Raw genomic sequence first — 19,914 nt, forward strand, 5'->3', positions numbered from 1 at the left:
TGTCAGAGCCAGAGAACCAGAAGTGGGCTGCCAGGGCAATGCTGGGGCTGAATGCTTGTTCTTAGTAAGAAAAGAAGAAGTTAAGATTTCCAGTTTTGGCTCTGCTGTTGTTTTGGTCTGGCTGTGCACATGTAGAGAAGTGGCTACTGCCCTTGCCCACAGCACCAAGGCGAAGGGGCTAGAGGAAAGGGAAGAGCTGAGGGCTGCAGCGAGCTCCCATGATGTCATCCAAGTGGACTATTTTGCAGCCACAGAAGCAGATTGGGGTCTCAGCAGATGTAGTTTTATCACATGAAGTTTTTAGTTACCAGACCATTGACAGTTGTCTTGTGTCATCTGGTTGCAGGAAAACCTGAAGTAACAATGCAGTTGTTGTTCAAGCAGATCTACTGCATTGCTGACAGCTATCCGGCCTCATCCTGGGTTTGGAGGAACTGTCCTGACCTGAACTCATCCAAGTAAATAGTTCTCCCTCTTTTCAATTAGTTGCAAAGAGTATATCTGAGTGATTCATAAATGAAGAAAATGAGATATTGTGGCCCACTCCAGGGGAATCACGGTCACCAAAACTTGGGAGAATTATCAGTGTTGTTGTTGGCACTGAATAAAATCTGTAAGGATATGTATCCCAGACTCTTCATACTGAAATAAATCCCCCCATCTCCTCAAACACATATCTACAGTCAAAGCTGGGGGGCATTCAAAGAATGTGCTAGTTAGTAAGGGTTTGATTAATTGGTTAAGCTTTGGTTAATACAGCTGTTGCAATGACCTGTAGCCACTAAAGTCAGTGTGAGTGTTTCCAGTAAAGTCAGTGAGAGTGTTTCCATTTCCTCTATTTATTCAGGGCAATGAGTCAGGCCCTAAAATTTCATGAGAAGCTGAGACAGCATTGAGCTGTTTAATGAATTCTGTAGCTTTTATTTTGGATGTGCCAAAAACCAATAATTCCACAGTTGTAGAAAAGCACCAGGTCAAATCATCTTTTGGAAGATTATGTGTAAAACTCTGAGCATTTCAAATAGATAAGAAAGAATTACGTAGACAACTTTCTCATCCATATCTCTGCAAAGGCTTCTGAACATCAATCTGTTTGTGTAGAAACTGAAGAAGAAAGAAAACATCCAGCTAGAGAGTTTCAGATTCCCCTTAAAACAGCTTTCTGGAAAAAGAAAGTGCTGTGGTTTTTTCTTTTCTTGAGAACTTCCACAAGCAGAAAATAATCCTATATGCTGAGCTTTATTAACTCACCTATTTTTTTATGTGGACAGGAAGTTAAGCAGTGAGTTGGTGAATGACAGAAAAGTAATAAGTGGAGACTATCCTTTCACTCAGGTATAAGGTTCTGTATTTCTACATGTTGTATCTTAAATAAGCCATTTGTGTAGAATGGATGTTCTCCATTTTAGGCCTTGAGTGAGAGAAACTTGTGGCTGAAATTGCATCTCCTGAATGGAAGGAGTCAGAACTTTTGCTTTGAGTTCATGCTGTACTGGCTGTTTTAGTAGCAGCTCAAGTGGCAAAGTAAAAGCACAAGCAATAGGAACAGAAGGAGAGTGTGAACCCAGTGTGGAAGCAGAGGACCCGTTTAATCTCCTGCCTACCTTGCCACATTTATCACAAACACATGGCACTGAAAACCTTTCTCTAGCAGTGACAAAAATATAAAAATAAAAATAATAAAGCAATTCATCTGTCCTTATATTCCTCCTTTTCAGTGCAGATGTAAGACTTGTTTTGAAACATCCCAGCTTCTCCCCTGGGAAATGTGCGTGCAAGCCAAAAATCAGAACTGGACTCCTTTGTTTTCCAGCTGTACTGAAGAAATCCAGGAAGGGATCCAGAACTTCTTGCCAGAAAGGAGATCCCTGGGGTCATGGATTTCGAGCAGTATTCTAGATGTAAAGGAGACAGCAAGAACGTTCTCTGTTGAATGCTGTGCAAGCAATTTGGTTGGCTCCAGCTGCAGAAAGAGCTTCATTAATATGTCAGGTACCAGAACTGAGTGTTTTAGTGTCATGGTAGCACCTGTGATATTTTTTATCAGGCTAAATGACTGTTCTGTAACAGCACTAAGGGGGAAAACACAAGCACTGTGTGTATGCAGTATGGGGAGTGGTGGGCGAAAGGGAGACAGATGTCTCTTCTCTAATCCCAAAGCATAGACCCCCTCCATTAAAAAGAGCAGAAATCCTACAAGAATCAGAAGTGCAGGATGGAATCATGACACTGTTGGAATCTGCTTTCTTTATTTCCTCTTAGTAACCTCCACCTTGAAACTGGACCATCAGCTTTGGGAAGAGCTGAAGCCACGCTGGTAGCTGGTGGCAGCTGCTGGCTTGTGCTCCTGTCCTGGAGGAGGCACATGAGGAACAGATCCCTGGTTTGGGATCTGCTGTGCCATCTCTCTTCATGTAGATCCCTTGCAAGATTGCTCCCTTATTGACCAAGGAAATCAACATGATTATTTGTCCATCCACTTAACATTTGTTACTCCATGCACATCCCATAGGGCAAAATATTTCAGTCCCAGGAAGCATGCTCTGGCATCTGAGGAATGTTTTGAAGCACCCAGGTATTCTCAGCACAAAGATTTCCTTTGTTGTGGACAAGCAAGTTGTTTGCTGCTTTTGATCACAGCTGACATAAGCTGTGACCACTGGTAGAAGTTGAGCATTTCTGTTGAAATGGCAGTAGGAAGTAAGCCTAATCCTTGTTCTCTTATAAACTACCATAATGTGAAGGCAGACCTCATGTAGCACTTACTCACTCTACAGTGCTTATTTGTATGACCTTGGCTAGGTAAGGGAGTTTCTTTCTGAGCAGCAGAATAATTTGTGAAGCAGTTTTTGTGCAGTCCATCCACTGATGCTGGCTGGAGGAAGGTGCAAGGAGGGAGGAGGGAAGACTAGAAAAGGAATTTCTTACTTTTGCTTATACTCACAAAGTCCAGCCCATGGAAGATACCAGCACCCTGAGATGCATTGGTTCATGTACTATGTTTCTTTAAATTAAAGCAGATATCAGAACTACCCACAGCTCCCTGCTCAGCTCCTTGCTCTACTTGTGGCTCCATTTCACTCCCAGCACAGAGGAAGCTCAGATGTGAAATGGCTGCAAACAGTAAAAGCTGAACTGCTGCCGGCTCTCCTTGTGCCCTAATCACAGTCTCTGGTAGTAACATTTCTCTTTTAAAGTTGCAGGAACTGTTTCTTCTCTGCCAGACAACGCTGCACTCTATGTCTTTGCTGGGTTTATCTTCCTGTTGATCACTTTTGTGTGTGTACTCATTTGTCATAAATACAACAAGGTAAAAATGAACATCAATACCTGCTCCTTCTTTTGTTCTTACCACGCTGTTTCTTCTTCTCTAAGACTTTTTCTCCATTTTTTTTCCTTCCCAAGCAATTTAGATATGAAAGCCAGTTGCAAATGATTCAGGTGACTGGACTGTTGGATAATGAGTACATCTACGTTGACTTCCGTGAATATGAATATGACCTTAAATGGGAATTTCCCAGGGAAAACCTGGAATTTGGTGAGTAGTCTGCAAGGCAAACTGTACTGTTGGAGTGGCAGCCCATGCTGTACCACCTACTCATAACACTGGGTCTATTGTGTCTTGTAGGACAGGTTCTCGGCTCTGGGGCTTTTGGGAAAGTGGTAAATGCTACAGCTTATGGAATAAGCAAGGCAGGAGACTCGGTGCAGGTTGCAGTCAAAATGCTAAAAGGTACAATAAACTCTGGGAGATTTTTGCAAGCAGTGATTCTATTGACTCCAAAGCAGAAGCAGCATGGAATCCCTTTAAATGGACTTTCAGCAGTTAGACCTCACAAATGCTTGGTTCCTAAACCTTTCTATAATGCTTTCTAAAAGCATGTTTCATCTTTGGAAGGTGTTGCTGAGGAGCTTTCTTCCTGCAGCATGTTGCATTTAGTACAACACAGCAGAGAAGATCTGTATTGTATGGGGAAGAATGGAGCTGTTGCATATGCTTTGCCTCCTGTATCAGAGCAAGCTTGTTTGCAGAACACCTCCAGCAAATCTTCCTGTAACCCATTCTTGAGGACACAAAACCACTTATTTTCATCCTTCCCTATAGGACAAGAATCTTAAACTTCAGGTTCTTCTTGCTGCTTACTCTGGCTATTCTCTCCTCCCATAAAAGCAGAGTCCAGAAGTGAGTATCCCTGGCAGCCAACAGAGCTCACCAATGGGCCAGCACAGCCAGTACAGTCTCCCAGCCCATTGTCCCTTCTTTGCATCCATGCACCTGCTTTGTTTGCTCCATCCACTGCTTTATTGATGTCTTTATGGGAATCTATCTTGATTATTCCAGCTCTTATCTCCAATTCGCTGATGCCACAAGGACTGAATACTTCCTGAAAAGCAAACCTGAAGGTCCTGCTGAAATACACTATGACTTGCTTAGCTCTGCCATGCCATACTTTTTTAGCATGTCCTCAAATTAACTGAATACAATTCTTTTAAAATGAAGATTTGAATGTGACAGAGCATCACAACCATTTGCATTTATACTTCTTGGCTGGAGGTTTACAGATCTGTGTAATTACTCTCTCAGAAAAGTCTGACACTTCAGAAAAAGATGCTCTGATGTCTGAGCTGAAGATGATGACTCACATTGGAAGCCATGAGAATATTGTGAACCTGCTAGGAGCCTGCACTGTGTCAGGTAACTTGCTCTTGTGGAAAGGTACCAATTAAGACCATTAGATTAATGAAGGCTCCTGAACAGAAAAGAAAGATTAAAATCTGATAATTGGCAGCAGTATTAAAAAATCCAAGCCTTATTTAATCTCTTATATTATCACTAATTAGTTAATGAGTAGCTAGTGATATCACTGAGGATATTGCTGTCCCAAGAGTCCAGCTGTGGCCAATCCAGCAGTGAAGAGCAGAGGATAGACAGGAGCTGAAGACAGATCCCCTCAGGAGAAAGTTCAGGGTTTTACCTGTCCATGTCAGAATCATAGAATTACCCAGGTTGGAAAAGACCTTGATCATCAAGTCCAACTGCAGCCTAGCCAGTACCCTAACTCTAAAAACCCTCCACTAAATCATATCCCTGAGCACCACATCCAAACGGCTTGTAATAGAAATATATGGGCATTAAAATGTCCATAAATTCGTATTCATTCCTTCTAAGCCAGTGTAAGACTTCAGGGGTGATGCGAGGCTACTCCAAGCATCATTCATTCTGCTCCTGCAGTCTTGTAAGGGCTTTCCTCTTGGCCTGCCTGGGCCAGGGATTGAATGTATTTTTCCTTTCTTTGTAGATAAATGAAAGACCGTAAGTCATAATACTCATTAACAAGATGATTAGCAGGGGTCACATTTTATTGCTGAGAACTAGCGCACCTTTATAACTTGTGCCCCCAGCCCCAGTGCTGTTGGCATGGGAAACGGTCTTCATCAGGAGTTGAAGTCCACCTTGAGAGATGGACCACAGGGGAAGTTCAGTTGTGTACACTTTCCAAAGGGATTTCCACCGTGTCTACAGTTCATTTACCTAAGTAGGGGAGATGATTGGGATAATTAAAATAAATCAATCCTGGAAAGATGGGACATCCTTAAGACCTTAATGGGGACACTGCTATAGATAGCAGAAGATGTTTACATTTCAAATATTTCAGGACCAATCTACTTGATTTTTGAATACTGTTGCTATGGTGACCTTCTCAACTACTTAAGGAGCAAGAGAGAAAAATTTCACTGGACTCTGACTGATATTTTTAAACAGCACAACTTCAGCTTCTATCACAATATCTGTTCAGACCAAAATTCCAGGTAAGACATTCAGCAATAGTTTAATACTTTGCAAAGCTCTTTTTAGCTGCATTCTTAGCTGTACTGTGAACAGGTGTAATGACTGAATTCTTGAGAGTCTGCACCCTTTAAGAAGTAAGGCCTTGGAAAGACCTGAGATTTGATTGTGCCTAAAATGTTCCTATCACTTATCAAAGGACCAGAAATCTCTTGTTTCTGCTTTAAGTTTTGAGAAAACCATGTCTGTGCTCAGGTTTTTATTAGTCATAATGGAACATGATATTTCCCTGTAAAACAGTTTGCATTTAGTAGATCATGTTTTCCACTGCGTAACCATGAAAAATCTATCACCCTTGCCAGGAAGGGAACCCACGTGAAATATGGTGTGAACATGGATCTGTATGGAGAGGATGAACTCAAAGTCACACAGATAAGCCAAAACATAAATATGACCTCTGGACCAAATGGGATTGCACTCTGTTCTGAGGAGGGTAAAAGATTAATCACTCTTATCTCTAGTAATTCTGTTACTCTTGTATTTATTATATTATTGATCTAGCTTGGCTAGTCTTAGCAACACAAGAGGTCCTTCTCTGTTGTCTCTCTCCCCTCCTGTCAGAAATGTATTTTGCTGGAGAAGGATTTAACATTTAATAGCTCAGACTTATGTTTCTGGTCATACTATACATGGTGTGAAAATATTTTGTGTCTGAGCAAAGAATGCAAAAGATGAATGCTCTTCTTAATGTTGTTTCTGGTAGGAGAGGTGAAAACCCCTATAACAGCCAATAATGTTAATCAGGGAGTAAGGGAGTCTATGGAAAGTACGTATTCTGGTTATTTTTTTACAGATGAAATGAAGTGTGCAAGCAGACAGATGGATGAAGAAGAGGATTTTAATGTGCTCACTTTTGAAGACCTTTTATGCTTCGCTTGTCAAGTTGCCAAAGGAATGGAGTTTCTTGAGTCCAAATCGGTATTGGTGAAGGGCAGCAAATTGTTTAGACAGAAAAGATAGCAAAAACGTCAGCCTATTAAAATACAGACAGAGGAAGAGAGCCACACAGTGGCAGACTTGAAGTAAACCTCCTTCCCCAGCTCTGTACCAAAAACTGGCCCGCACTTGTAGGCATAGCCCTGAGTAAGAAGCAGAGGCTGCACCACACGCTTCTGCCTACCCTGGCACTGTCCTCAGCCAGGACAAACCAGGGACTGCCCAGCTTGCTCACCCTGCAGAGAGTTTTAGAGGAAAGCGGCAGCAATTCACCAAGCCCTGTGTGAAGCCACAAACCAGGTATATTTTTCCCTCTGATATAGAATGGTGCAGTGTTAACCCATCCTATCCCTCTTAGTGCATTCACAGAGACCTCGCTGCCCGCAATATACTGGTGACCCATGGGAAAGTCATGAAAATATGTGATTTTGGCCTTGCCAGAGATGTCGTGAATGATTCCAATTACATTGTCCGGGGCAATGTGAGTTCATGAATGTTTTTCATGATATTTTAAGAATTATAAGGAACCAAGAAAGGGAAGCCTTACATTTTCAGATTCTTTTTAACACTGTAGATAACTGCATAAACAGTGCAGAAGTCTCACTTTATCTGCCCTTGAGAAATGCAGATTCTTAGTTTGCAGTTAGCTAAAATAAGGTAGTAGTTCAGAGAGAGGTCAAGCTTTTAACTTAACAGACATGAATTGTTTCTAGCTAAGCAGTGAGAGCTACAGCAACGCACATAGTGAGCCTGTATCATGGCATGACCTGCCTTCCTTTCTGCATCTGCACAGGTTCGCTTACCCGTCAAATGGATGGCTCCTGAAAGCTTATTTGAGGGGATGTACACCTTGAAGAGTGATGTTTGGTCTTACGGAATACTGCTGTGGGAAATATTCTCTCTGGGTGCGTTCTGTAATGTAGCAAAAGAACACTGCTTGCCTTTGGCTGTTCATCAGACTTGAGCTGGATCTGCTCTCTGTGTACTCCATAGTCCTGAGTGCAGTTTTTCTGCCATATTTTCCCAGGTGTAAACCCCTACCCTGGCATTCAAGTTGATGCAAACTTCTACAAACTAATTAAAAGCGGATTTAAAATGGACCGACCTTATTATGCCACAAGACACATGTAAGTGGGCTTGTTTTTCCTTCTCCGGATCATGCACTGAGTGGCCTTCATGGAAATGGGGGTCCATTTCCATGAAGGCCCTTACCAGATTCCAACAGCTCACATGTTTTCTATCATCTCCTTGCTCCCACAGCTATTATGTGATGCAGTCCTGCTGGGCACTGGACTCCAGAAGAAGACCCACATTTTCCCAGCTGGTTTCTTCTCTTGCCTGTCAGCTGGTAGAGGCAGAGGGAGCAGTAAGTAAACACAGGAAGAAGAAAAGCTTTATTTTGGGGGGGCCCTATAGATTACAATGATCTGTTTTCTCTTTTTGTGGTGGAACAGGCTGCCCTGGGAAGCAGTGGAGTCCTTGAGGTGTTCAAGAAACACGTAAATGTGGCACCGAAGGACATAGTTAGTGGACATGGTGGTGATGGTTGGACTATATGATCTTAGAGGTCTTTTCCAACAGTAATGATTCTATGATTCAGTGAGATGTGACAGACCTGAGCATGGCTCTCCCATGGTGTATAGGGATGTCTCTTCTAGGAGGAGGTCTGCACCCTACCAGTGCCTGCTTCAGCACGAGAAAAGCAGTTCTTTGAGAACAATGCATTCTAATAGAAGGTATCCTTTGTTTCCTCTTTCCAATCTCTAGGTTTACCAGAACATGGAGAAAACTGTTTCTCCACCCAAGTCCAACAACAAAACTAACCCACGTACAAGTAAGGATGAGGAATCTCTTCTGTACCCAGCTCTGCTCCAACATGAAGACTCTCATGCTGAGAAATGAACTGGGTCCTGGACTTGATCTCAGTATTCTCCTAAACTCCATGTAGCATAAGTGCTTCACATCACCACTAAGATGTTATCACCTGCTGCTCTATTCACATTTCTGATGGGACAGTTCATGTTGTCTTGAGGAGAAGACACAGCAGTTCATTTCTTTGACTTCAACAAGCACGTCTGTAATAAAACAGGTACAGCTGTCTTTTAGCCATCCCTCTGTGACCAGATATGTCTTCACTGGTTTTATGTAAGCAGTATCTAACACCCAGCTCCCAGCCTGACTGCATAAACTTGGCTGCCTAAGATGAGAGCACATCTCTTTAACTTGCCTTCAAATTCCCAGGGCAATAAGCAGAGGCTCAGTATTTTGTTAACACTGCTAAAAATACACATTATTGTTATGATAAGGTTTGGGGATTTGTAAACGTGCCTTTCATGGTGTCTAATGGGATACATTTGTCTGTACCTCAGTGAATCAAGGTCAGAATATACTGGTTAATAGTCTTGCTCTCTTTAATATCTTACAAAGTGTCAACTGCAAATAGAGTTTCCAGCGTTATAAACTAATGAGTGTTTGGATAGAATGTGCTGTCATGTAAACTGAGCTGCTCTTTACTAACACTGCCTGGAAATAATTCATGTTTTAATACAGCAATTATGAACTGTATGTTTATAGAATCATAGAGTCCTTAGTGTTGGAAGGGACCTTTAAAGGCTGCCTAGTCCAACTCCCTTGCAATGAGCAGGGACGCCGCAGCTCAATAAGGTCTCCCTAGTCCCGATCCAACCTTGCCTTGAGAGTCTCCATGGACGGGGCATCCACCACCTCTCTGAGCAACCTGTTCCAGCGCTTCACTACCCTTATTATAGAAAGAAATGAAGAGGCTGACACTGAGAAGTGGCCCGAAGTTTCTTCCCCCGTCCCCGGCGACGGGAGCGCACCGGGGCGGGCGGCGGCACTAGGGGGAGCTCGGGGACCGCCCTGCGCTGCTCGGGGATCGCTCCGACGGCACGGCGGGGTGCGGGGAGCTCTGGGTGCAGTGAGTTGGCAGCCCCTCCCGTAATGAGTTCTCCGCCAAATCTGTGCCCTGTGTCGCCAGCAGCGCTCACCAAACTACACGATTATAAAATCGTTTGAGCTGGAAGTGACCTTTAAGGGACATCTAGTCCAACTCCCGGTGATGAGCAGGGACACCTACAGCTCCATCGGGTGCTCAGAGCCCCGTCCAGCCTGACCTTGAGTGTCCCCAGGGATGGGACATCCACCTCTCTGTGCAGCCTGTGCCACTGCCTCACCACCCTTATAGTAAAAAATTATTTCCTTGTATTCTTGTTAGAGAGTTTTCCTCCCAGTCTAAATCTCTCCTCTTTTAGTTTGAAACTATTTCCCCTGGACTCCATTCCCTTCTTTCTTACAGCTCCCCTTTAGATACTAAAAGGCTGCTCTCAGGTCTCCCCAGAACCTTCTCTTCTCCAGGCTGAACATTCCCATCTCTCTCAGCCTGTCATCATAGGGAGCTGTTCCATCCCTTGGATCATTTTGTGACCCTCCTCTGGATTCACTCCAACAGCCCCATGTCTCTCCTGTACTGAGGACTCCACATTTGGATGCAGTGCTCCAGGTGAGGCCTCACCAGCACAGAGCAGAGGGACAGAATCACTCCCTCACCCTTCTGGCCATGCTGCATTGCGTGCAGACCAGGATATGGTTGGCTTTCCGGGCTGCAAGGGCACATTGCTGCTCATGTCTAACTGCCATCCACCACTACCCTGAGGTCTTTTTCAGCAGGGCTATGCTCTATCCTTTTGTCCCCTATTTTGTATTAACAGTGAGGGTTGTTGTGAGCCAGGTGCAAGATGTTGCACTTGGATTGGCAAAACCTCATGAGGTTCTCTTGGGCACACTGCTCTGCCTGTCTGGGAGACCTTTCTCCTGGTTCTGGATGTGCTTCCCTAACAGAAGCCAAACCACTGTGTGTGAGAGGGATGGGAGATCTGAAAGAGAGCCAAACCCTGGGTGCCACCAGGACCAGCTGTCACAGCCTGAAGTGTCCCATTGTCCCCGGGCTCAGCCAGGTGGGAGCGGTCTGAGGAGGGTGGTGTGGCCCCAGATAGGGTCCTGCTCCTGGGACTTCTGTGATCTGGAACATGGGGTGAGGCCTCACTCCTCTCCTGGGGGTGGATCTGGGAGTGAATGGGCGGTGAGGGGAGCAGTCAGACTCAGCTCCTCCTCGGAGCCAGAGCCCTGGGCTTTGTTTGCTTTGGAGGGAATGGGTTTGTCCCTGGCAGAAGCGCTGTCTCCTCCCTTCTTTACAGTCCCAGTTCTCAGAGATGGCAGTGGGGAGGGGGCATGGGAAGTTCTGTCCCTGGCGAAGGCTTTTGGGACAGTCGCTGAGGGAACCCCTCTGAGCTGTGCAATCCATGCAGGAGCCCCATCCACCCCCTCAGAACAGCTATTGCCACCTGTACATAACATCACCCCCAGAGCCTCAGGGCCCTGCAAGAAGGTGTGCAGTCAATGCCTTTGAAACCTTCGACCTTGTAAACAACAGTGTCCCCACGATGCCTGGGCTGAGTGCACAGCCCTGCAGCACCGGGCTGCTGTGGGGTGAGGAGATGGAGCCCCTGGGGGGAGAGATGGGCCGCACGTGGTGAGACACAGCCATGGGCTGCCTTGCAAAGGGCACATCTCAAAGCAACATGTAGGGAATGAGATGGTTATGAGGTTGAAGGGGCCATTGGCCTCTGTATTGCCCGAGGACCAAGGAGAGCCGCAGGGCTTGTTGCTGGCGGATACGTGCTGATCATACTGCAGCCACGACTGGGCACCTTCCTCGGGGCGCAGCACGAACATGGGCAGCGGTGGCCGTTCTATGAGCTGTTTTTTCTTGTCTGGGGATGACAGCAGCCATCCAAACTCAGGCCCGATGGCACCTGTCCGAAGGGCAGAGCTGTGCCGAGCTGAGTCGTGCTGTTCCGTGCCCCCTCCCCCAGCCCCACTCCTTTCCAGCAACCGCTCTGCTCAGAGCAGCGTTCCGCATCCAGCCCGCTCCTGCAGGCATGTGCTTAAACAAGCCGGGTATCAACCCCACGATAAAAGTATTGGGTTATTCTGCAACGTAATCTACATCAAAGCCTCGGGGGCTGCCGGCTTGAAAAGATCCAAGATGTTTTCTAAGTCCTTATCATGTCTGTGCTTAGGGGGAGCCATAAATTCCACAGCTCGGACACACCAACCCTCGGTTCCTCCTTCCCTTCCCTCTCCTCGGCCACCAAAGGGATTTCAAGAAGGTTTTTTTTCTTCACCATTGCAAACAAAGCTCTCGGTGCCGCGCCGTTACGGTGGGGGAGAAGGGAGGACCCACCCACCTCACCCTGATCTTCTCCCGAGAGACAGAAAAATCGCTCCGTGAAAATCTGAACGCAGTCGGAGCCCAACAAGAACGCACCCGATGCCCCTCGACAGCGGTGGCCAAGTTCGGCCTTTCCCGGGGCTCCTCTGGGCTGCTCGGACGGGGTCCCCGTGCCGTGTTGTCCCACGATCCAGCTCCAGGGCCGCTCCCCGACGGGGACCCCGTTCCAACGAGCAGCAGGAGAGCCGTCGAGGGTCACTGTTTCTGCCTGACAGTGCTAAGACGGATCCACTCGGAACTGTTGATGTTCTGATCCAAGTAGCGTCAGGGCTGGTGGAAGGGAGCGGGTGCTGCGAAGAGCCGCAGCCCGAAGGGAGCACGGCGCAGTTAAGGCAGAGCCGCTGGTGGAACCGAGCGAGGAAAGGGGCGATCTGCATGTAAAGAAAGAGGGGAGAAACAAACGGCACTGCGGGGAAACACGGGGTTAAAATAAATAAAATAAAATAAAATAAAATAAAATAAAATAAAATAAAATAAAATAAAATAAAATAAAATAAAATAAAATAAAATAAAATAAAATAAAATAAAAAATAAAATAAAATAAAATAAAATAAAATAAAATAAAATAAAATAAAATAAAATAAAATATATATAATAACAGTGTAAAAAATACAATAAAATGAAAACAAAGCCCCAAACCCCCAGCTGATATTTCACTCCCAACGGAGCTTGTTCGGCACTTGTCACCTTGGGAGGGACAGGGTCTCTTTTCCTAGTTCACGATCTAGGGAAATAAAAAGATAAAATAACAACAATACTTCTATAATGAAAGAAACGAAGAGGGAGAACCTCCCCTCCAGCCAAGACTGCCACCTTGGCCGTGCCCCACGTACCCTCCCCAGAACTTCGAGGAGAGAGGAGAGGGAAAACACAGCCCTGGGGTTCCGGCCCCTCTGGAAGCCTCAGTCGCTTTGTAGGGGGTCACAAACTCCTGCCTAGATCAGAACGCAGTGGGACAGGGGAAGGCACCCGGACTCGGGTCTGGCCGGGATCCCGCAGAGAGCTCGGGATCGGGAGGGTCACCTTCAATCCGCCCCTGCCGGGGAGCACCGCGTCCCACTGGGGTGAGGGTCTGCGCGGTGTTCGGTGCGTTTTAATGCTCTGTGTTGTGTCGTTTTAATGGCCCCTTTCTCGTTTATGGCACCATCAAACTCCGTCGGGGCAGCCCGGCCGTGACACCGAGGGGGGACGCGGCACTGTTTCTCCAGGGCAGAGCAGCACTAGGGGATAGAGAAATCCCATAGAGAGGAGGTGACCACCCCGAGTCCCGTTGTGCTGTTGTTATTGTAGGGTCGCAACCGTGGCCATGAGCGACGGCCAAGAGAGCGCGTGGGCAATGGGATTTACTGCGTGGGCACTGAACGATGCACACAGCAAATGTGCCCCTACAGAGGTGGGCCGGGAGCGGGGTTCCATCCTTCCCCGAGAGCCTCGATCCCCGCGGGCAGCGAAAGGGGACACGTCGGGAGGCCTCGAGGAGTTATTCCCGTAGCTCTGAGGCAGCCCCACTCTCGGCACCGGAGCTACAGTCAAAAGAGGGATAAGAAGATAATTTGGAGGGATCTGAGGATTTGGAGATGTGGACCGCCCCGTCGAAACGGGAGGAAGGCTGCAAAACGGTCACACACCCCGGGGAAAGGGAGATACATGGAGGACACGGACTTGAGTGTGGGGTCCGTGAGCAAACCCTGGTGGGTCCTGTCCTGCCTGACGGCACCGTAGCTCCCGGGAGAGCTGTCGAATTGGGCCGGGGCTGCACTGGGAATACGGGGTAACGCTGCCGTCCGCATCCACCTCTCTCGGAGGGTGAAAGGTTTCCTCGCTGTGCCATGGGAAAAGATGCAAATATGCAAACGTTTTCGGGCATTGTCCCCTCTCAGGGTGAAAAGTTAAAGCATAAAAGCGGCGGAGGGAGCCGAGGTTGAGGGGGGGGCGACTCTTCAAAGGGGGCTCCCGGCCGGGGGGAGCCGGCTGCCGCCCTCATGCTCCCCGGGGAGGGTTCCCGAGGCGTCGGGGTGGGAAAATCCGGGGGTGCCGGGAGGGCACGGCTCGGCCCCAGGGTGGACCGAGGTGGATGGTAGAGGAGCGGGTATAGAGTGGGTCTCGTGTGGGTCCCGCTGCCCACACTCATCTCCGCCGTGTCCCTCAGGGGCCGCGGGTGCTGCCGGTGAAGGCTCACGTCGAGGCCCGGACGGGGCGGGCAGCGCCGGGCCTTCCAGCGAAATAAGCCGTGCCCACGGCTGGGGTTTCTACTCTTACCTCTCGTTCATCGAGTGGGAGCGGGTGGGAATCGCGCTAGAAAGACAAGCGACCGTGAGGTTTGCGGCTTAAAACAACGACGACGACAAAACGGCTTTTGGGATTTTTAATCAAAACCTCCCTCCTCGCCCCCAGAGCCAACAAGGCGAAGGGGCGAAGAAGGCGCTGCCCGATCCGCGGTTCCCATCTTCCCACCCTCGCCCTTAGATCTCCTTCTCTGTCTTTTGCAAGTCTCTCGATTTCATCCTTTGAACCTGTGATTGGAGGTTAAAGTGCACCAGGTTGCAATGGAAGGAGGAAGCTCTTAAACAATAAAGGCTTGAATATTTAGCTGTGATCAGGTCGCTGCCCTCTCCTTATCTTTTTAAATGCAAATCGTCTTTTAGGGGTAGTAGCTATATACCCAGCGCCTCTCCACGTCACCTGCCTTTGGTGTGTCTGGGCCATTACTAATAGAGCCTTGTAAACAATCGTTAATCATGTAAGCGCTGCCGGCCATCGCCTTCGGACCGGGAGCGCTCGGCGGCGGCGAACTGCGCGGGGCCGCGGCCCCTCCGCCTGCCCCCTCCCCGCCGCGGGAGCCCGGCCCCGGGCGGCGGCGCTCCGACGGCCCCGGCAGCGGCGCTCCGACGGCCCCAGCAGCATGCCGAGAGCGGCCGCCGGGGCCCCGCCAGCATGTACGTGAGCTACCTCCTGGACAAGGACGGGCCCATGTACCCCGGCCCCGTTCGCCACTCGGGGGGGCTCAACCTGGCTGCGCAGAACTTCGTGGGCGCCGCGCAATACGCGGACTACGGCGGCTACCATGTGAACCTCGACGGCGCTCAGTCCCCCGGGCCGGCCTGGCCCGCGCCCTACGCAGCTCCGCTCCGCGACGACTGGGGGGCCTACGGGCAGGGAGCCCCGCCGCCCGCCGCCGCAGCCGCCGCCGTGCATGGCCTCAACGGCGGCTCCCCGGCCGCAGCGATGGCCTATAGCCCCGCCGACTTCCACCACCACCACCACCACCACCACCCGCACGCCCACCACCACGCCGGCCCCGCGCCGCACTGCTCCGCCGGGGGGATGCAGCCTCTCGGCGCCGCCCCCGCCGCCTCCTCCGCCGCCTCCGCCGCCCCCGAGTCCCTGTCCCCCGGCGGGCAGCGCCGCGGCCTCTGCGAGTGGGTGAGGAAACCGGCGCAGGCCCCGCTCGGTAGCCAAGGTAAGCGGGGAGTATTGGACGGGAGCGGCGGGGGGCGGGGGCCCGAAACCGACTCTCTCGGGGGCTGCTCCTCCGCGGCGTCCCCGCGGTATTACGGGGAACAGGGCAGGGCCCCAGCCAGGAGAGGAGCTGCGGGGCTGGGGGCCAGCCGGGCTGCGGGGCGCGCCGTCGGGTGGGCAACCGATTCGCCGTCGGGCTCATCCGGAATGCAGAGGACGGCGTCGCTCTCCGTTCCGCTCGGCCACTTAGAGCCACTTAAAAGATTTTTATAACCAATTACAGTCATATAAATCATCGGCCGCTGTCGCTTCGCATTCGCTTCTGGCTCGCTGGGCTTCAGCCCGAGAAACCGGGCGTTGAGGAAGCTGCGGCCCCCACGGGCCGCTCCGTGGGACCCGGAGGTGCGAGGGCGTTCTCCCCAACCCCTGTACCCCTGGGCCGGCGCCGCTCTCCGTTGTGATGTTAATCCCCCCACGGCCCGGCCGGGCCCTCTCCCTTTTATATGAGCAGAGCAGCGCGCTGCCCGCTTTGATATACACCTTCCTCTCCCATTGTCTTTTTCTCCTTTTTTTCTTTCTCCCTTCTCATTTCTATTTCCAGATAAGTTGATGGCCGAAAATAATAATAATAATAATAATGAAAATTAAAAAGGAGCGGTGACTTCCGCAGCCACCACCGACTGTGCCTTCCCCACCCCCATCCCCCGGCCCTGTGCCCGGCGCTGCCCTCGGGGCTGCGGCTTTCCCCTCGCTGGGTCGGTGCTGCTCGGCCGGGCCCTCCGCATTCAAATTGCGCCTTTGGAACAGCGCGTATGGTAATGCGAGGGGCAGGGGGATGAAAGGGTCCGCCGCCATTTGCTCAGTAGTGGTAATTCAAACAGAATGTGGCTGTCATTAAGGCTTTGAGAAGGGTTTTTCTTTGATAAGATCTCCTTGTCCCGCATTGTTCGGGGTTGTGTTCTCCATTCAGAGGCTCTGGGAGCTCTCTCTGATCACCCTTGTCTCTTCGCGGGGTGCTTTTGTTGTGCTCTGCGGTACTTCACCTGCACGGAGTCGGCCCGAGCACCTGGGGGGATGGGGGGGGGGGGGGAGGCGTAGGGGCTGCCCGCGGCTCCGCTCCGTGGGAAGGGGCCGGGAAGCAGCGCTTCAATCGGAGCTCTGCGAGAGAGGGAAGCACGGAAGGGCCGCGCCGTCCACTCGAGTCCCTCGGGCCTTTATTTCTGTGCGGTGTTTTCTGTATCTCAGCTCCCCTCTCCTTCTGAAACGGAGCTCCCGTCCTATCCGCGCTGCCCTGAGCGGGGCTTCACTTTTCCCCTATATTTCCCCCTTCCCTTCCTCTCCCCCCACATTTATTTTTACTATTTTCTTCTTATTTTCCCCCCTTTCTTATTACATTTGCTTCTTCCAAAGTCGCAATACGTTATTCTCGCTACAAAGCGAACCGGAATGCCACCAGAAATTCAAACCAAAGTTGTCCTCAGCAAAACGAACGGCGGTGCAGCGGGGTGGGGGCGGCCGTCACACCATCCCCGCTGCTTTCACAGCCCCGTGGCCAAGGGACAGTGCTCCCCTCCGTCTGCCGTTCGCGGTCCAGGGTCTGAAAGAGGCCCCGTCCTTCTCGCCCCTCTCGGCCCTTTCTCTTTTGCTTTCCCAACTCTCCTTTGTCCTCCGCAGTCAAAACCAGGACGAAGGACAAATACCGCGTGGTGTACACGGACCACCAGAGGCTGGAGCTGGAGAAGGAGTTCCACTACAGCCGCTACATCACCATCCGGAGGAAAGCTGAGCTGGCCTCCAGTCTGGGGCTGTCGGAGAGGCAGGTCTGTGGTCCGGCGGGGGCTGGTGAGGGATTGGGATGCGCGGATCGAGTTGCGCGGGTCGGGCTGCGCAGGTTGGGACGCGCGGATTGAGAAGCGCGGATCGGGTTGCGCGGCCACCCGCGGATCCCCGAGCTTTGAGACTTACTGCCCTTTTTTCACTCTCCCACGACCCGGCAGGTGAAAATCTGGTTCCAGAACCGTCGGGCGAAGGAGAGGAAGATCAACAAGAAGAAGCTGCAGCAGGCGCAGCCCGGAGCCGCGGAGCCTCTCAGTCCAGCCGCCCCTCCGCTGCCGGGCCCCGCGGCCGCCCCTCCACCCGCCGGGCTGGGCCCCACCGCCCCGCAGTGACAGCGACCCCGGCCGAGCGCAGGGACTGCACGGACCGCGGAGGGACGGCCGGGCCGGGCCGGGACCGGTGGGACCCGGTGGGCACAGCGGGAGCGGCCCCAATGCACTGCAGCGCCGTGTGTACAGATGTACAGTGAGCGCGTCTCGTTCGGGGAACCGCGGCCGCGGCTTTGGTGTTATTAATATTATTATGGTTTTCTTTTGTTGTTATTTTACCTTTTCTTTTTTTTTTTTTTTTTTTACCCTTCGGTGTGAGGGGAGCGTGGCACTCCTCAGTGAATCTCAGGGATCGACGTGAAGGTCTGAGTGATGCTTTTTTGGGCTGACGATGAATTTTATCTGGGGGAGGAGGGGGGGGGGAAGAAAAAATTAAAGCACATTTTTTTCTTAAATTTATATTTTACTTTTTATTATTGGTCATAACTGCGAATATGCACAATTCATGAAGGATCAGAGCAGAGCGGGTGAGGTGGTGTTAGGGACACAGCAATGAATGGTTTGGTGTCAGACACTCCTAAGTTCTGTACACCCAGTGCTGAGAGTCACCATATGGAGATGGGCAGAGTGGAGCTTCGAATTGCATCCAGCCATGCTGCGGTGAGGATCCCGTGCATGCAGAGAGCTGCCAGGCACCCCTTGTGTCCCAGCACTGATTAATTGTCACTCCTCCTGCTGCCTGCCTTGCTTGGAGTTCGTGCCAGAGTTCAGTTTTCAAAGTCTCTTTGGATGTCCCAGCTCGAGCTCTGCACCCATCCCCAGACACACTGTGGGGTGGACACATGCGGGTTTCATGCTGGGTGTGCAGCACTCAGTCTGTGCTCATTGGGCTTGGTACGCACCATGTTCCAATGGTGGCATCTAAAGGATTCCAATCTGCACCCCCCAACGATGCCCATCCGCAGGGCTTTGCAGGCACCAAATGGGTCCGAGGGGCTGTCCCTTGGAGGATGCCCTCTGGCGCTCAGGGCCACCCTGCAACATCGATCCCAGCCCGGCTGCTGCCCGAGCTGTGGTGCGTTGCTGTGATACGCCTGTCAATAAAGGCTGTTTGGATTGTGGAGCGGAGCGCAAGGTTTGTTTGGTTAGTGGTTAGAGGTTCAAAAGTCGGCATTGTCCCACTGCAAACGAGCACAAGTTTTTTTCTCCCGAAGGAAAAGCCGGCTGTGGCCAGGAGGGAGCGATATCGGTGGGCCCTTTTATTTGCTTCCAGGAATAATTAATGGCAGTGAAAAAAAAAAAAAAAAAAAAAAAAAAAAGGGAAAAGAAAAGGATGACCACAGAGTTATGAAGGGCCATCAGTGAGTATGTTGATCACAGGGGATATGTGGGTGTTAGAATGGGGTTTTGCTGGCATGTCCTTATGCCTCTGGAGCTGGAGTGACAGAACCCAAGGACACTGTATGGAGATGGCACACTGTGATGGTGATATACACTGTTTCCAGTGCTGAAAGCATCAGGTTTTGCAGCCCTCAGGATTTTCAAGAAGGAGCATTGCTCCCCTTGAGGTGCCCAGCATAACGTGCTTGTACAAAACTCCCATGCCTCCCAAGTTGTTAGAGACAGAAGCCAGCCAGGTGTGTTCCAGTCATTCCAGTCCAGTTCCATAACCAATCTCTGCCCCTTTTTGCCAGTGGATGTTCGTGTTCTGAGCTCCCCTCCAGCTCCTGATGATGGCAATGCAGAACTCACAATTCTTGGTTTAAAAAGGAACCAACTGTGCACATTGTACCCACACCCCATTCCAAACATCTCCCCCCTCCCATCCCCAAGCAAATAATCCTCCAAACTTCCGCTTCCTTGATATTGCCCGTGTGCCATAAAGGAGTGAGCAAAGGCACAAACTGGATATTGTGTTTATTTGGGGTGGTATTTTCACCCTGCCCACCCCTCTGTGTAAAAGCCATGGAATCCAAAGGGTTGGCCTCAAAGTGCAGGAGGGTGGAAAGGAAACTCAGTCCCCTGCCGCCCTCTCTTGGCACAGCACAATAAGAAAGCACCTGGAGTTCCTTCTCTTGGCTTAGCTTGTCCATAAATGGATCTTCCTTAAGCAAGTTCTCTGGGTTCTGGGTAAGAAGTGGCCATATATGCCACAGGACACCATGGATGGAGATATAAGGCCCACAGATGGAGGGCTCAGATGAGATCTAAGGGAAATACCTAACTCAGAGCATCCCCTGAGGGCACATTGCATG

General features: G+C 50.2%; 2 protein-coding genes across 16 annotated transcripts in view; both read left to right on the plus strand.

Annotated features, from left to right (window-relative positions):
* Nucleotides 1-8,909, plus strand: part of FLT3 (fms related receptor tyrosine kinase 3) — a 35,039-nt gene extending 26,130 nt beyond the window's left edge. For 6 of the 15 annotated variants that reach the window (XM_085536311.1, XM_085536310.1, XM_085536312.1 and 3 more), the window contains 14 exons: nucleotides 347-458; nucleotides 1,724-1,992; nucleotides 3,198-3,310; nucleotides 3,406-3,538; nucleotides 3,629-3,733; nucleotides 4,586-4,696; nucleotides 5,658-5,811; nucleotides 6,151-6,281; nucleotides 6,642-6,766; nucleotides 7,143-7,265; nucleotides 7,578-7,689; nucleotides 7,812-7,911; nucleotides 8,045-8,150; nucleotides 8,552-8,909. In XM_085536311.1, coding sequence (XP_085392437.1) covers nucleotides 347-458; nucleotides 1,724-1,992; nucleotides 3,198-3,310; nucleotides 3,406-3,538; nucleotides 3,629-3,733; nucleotides 4,586-4,696; nucleotides 5,658-5,811; nucleotides 6,151-6,281; nucleotides 6,642-6,766; nucleotides 7,143-7,265; nucleotides 7,578-7,689; nucleotides 7,812-7,911; nucleotides 8,045-8,150; nucleotides 8,552-8,686 — 1,829 coding nt within the window. In that variant the 3' untranslated portion in view covers nucleotides 8,687-8,909. Of the gene's footprint in view, nucleotides 1-346; nucleotides 459-1,723; nucleotides 1,993-3,197; nucleotides 3,311-3,405; nucleotides 3,539-3,628; nucleotides 3,734-4,342; nucleotides 4,697-5,657; nucleotides 5,812-6,150; nucleotides 6,282-6,641; nucleotides 6,767-7,142; nucleotides 7,266-7,577; nucleotides 7,690-7,811; nucleotides 7,912-8,044; nucleotides 8,151-8,551 lie in introns of those variants that run through there. The other 9 variants (XM_015852058.3, XM_085536318.1, XM_085536314.1 and 6 more) reach the window with 8 other exon arrangements.
* Nucleotides 8,910-14,866: 5,957 nt separating this feature from the next.
* Nucleotides 14,867-18,111, plus strand: CDX2 (caudal type homeobox 2). The gene is made up of 3 exons (XM_015852057.3): nucleotides 14,867-15,555; nucleotides 17,229-17,374; nucleotides 17,552-18,111. The coding sequence occupies exons 1-3, from the start codon at nucleotides 15,030-15,032 to the stop codon at nucleotides 17,720-17,722; spliced, it is 843 nt and encodes a 280-aa protein (XP_015707543.2). The 5' UTR covers nucleotides 14,867-15,029; the 3' UTR covers nucleotides 17,723-18,111.
* The last annotated feature ends 1,803 nt before the right edge of the window (nucleotides 18,112-19,914 follow it).

The sequence above is a fragment of the Coturnix japonica genome, chromosome 1, assembly GCF_054131305.1.
Source record: "Coturnix japonica strain WE chromosome 1, WE-NBRP24, whole genome shotgun sequence".
Classification (NCBI taxonomy): domain Eukaryota; kingdom Metazoa; phylum Chordata; class Aves; order Galliformes; family Phasianidae; genus Coturnix; species Coturnix japonica.

What these genes read in the sequence shown, in the direction of transcription:
- CDX2 (XM_015852057.3), top strand. Translation starts at nt 15,030, where the DNA reads ATGTACGTGAGCTACCTCCTGGACAAGGACGGGCCCATGTACCCCGGC. An exon ending in GGCCCCGCTCGGTAGCCAAG is followed by an intron (nt 15,556 to 17,228) that starts GTAAGCGGGGAG and finishes TGTCCTCCGCAG; the next exon opens with TCAAAACCAGGACGAAGGAC. An exon ending in TGGGGCTGTCGGAGAGGCAG is followed by an intron (nt 17,375 to 17,551) that starts GTCTGTGGTCCG and finishes ACGACCCGGCAG; the next exon opens with GTGAAAATCTGGTTCCAGAA.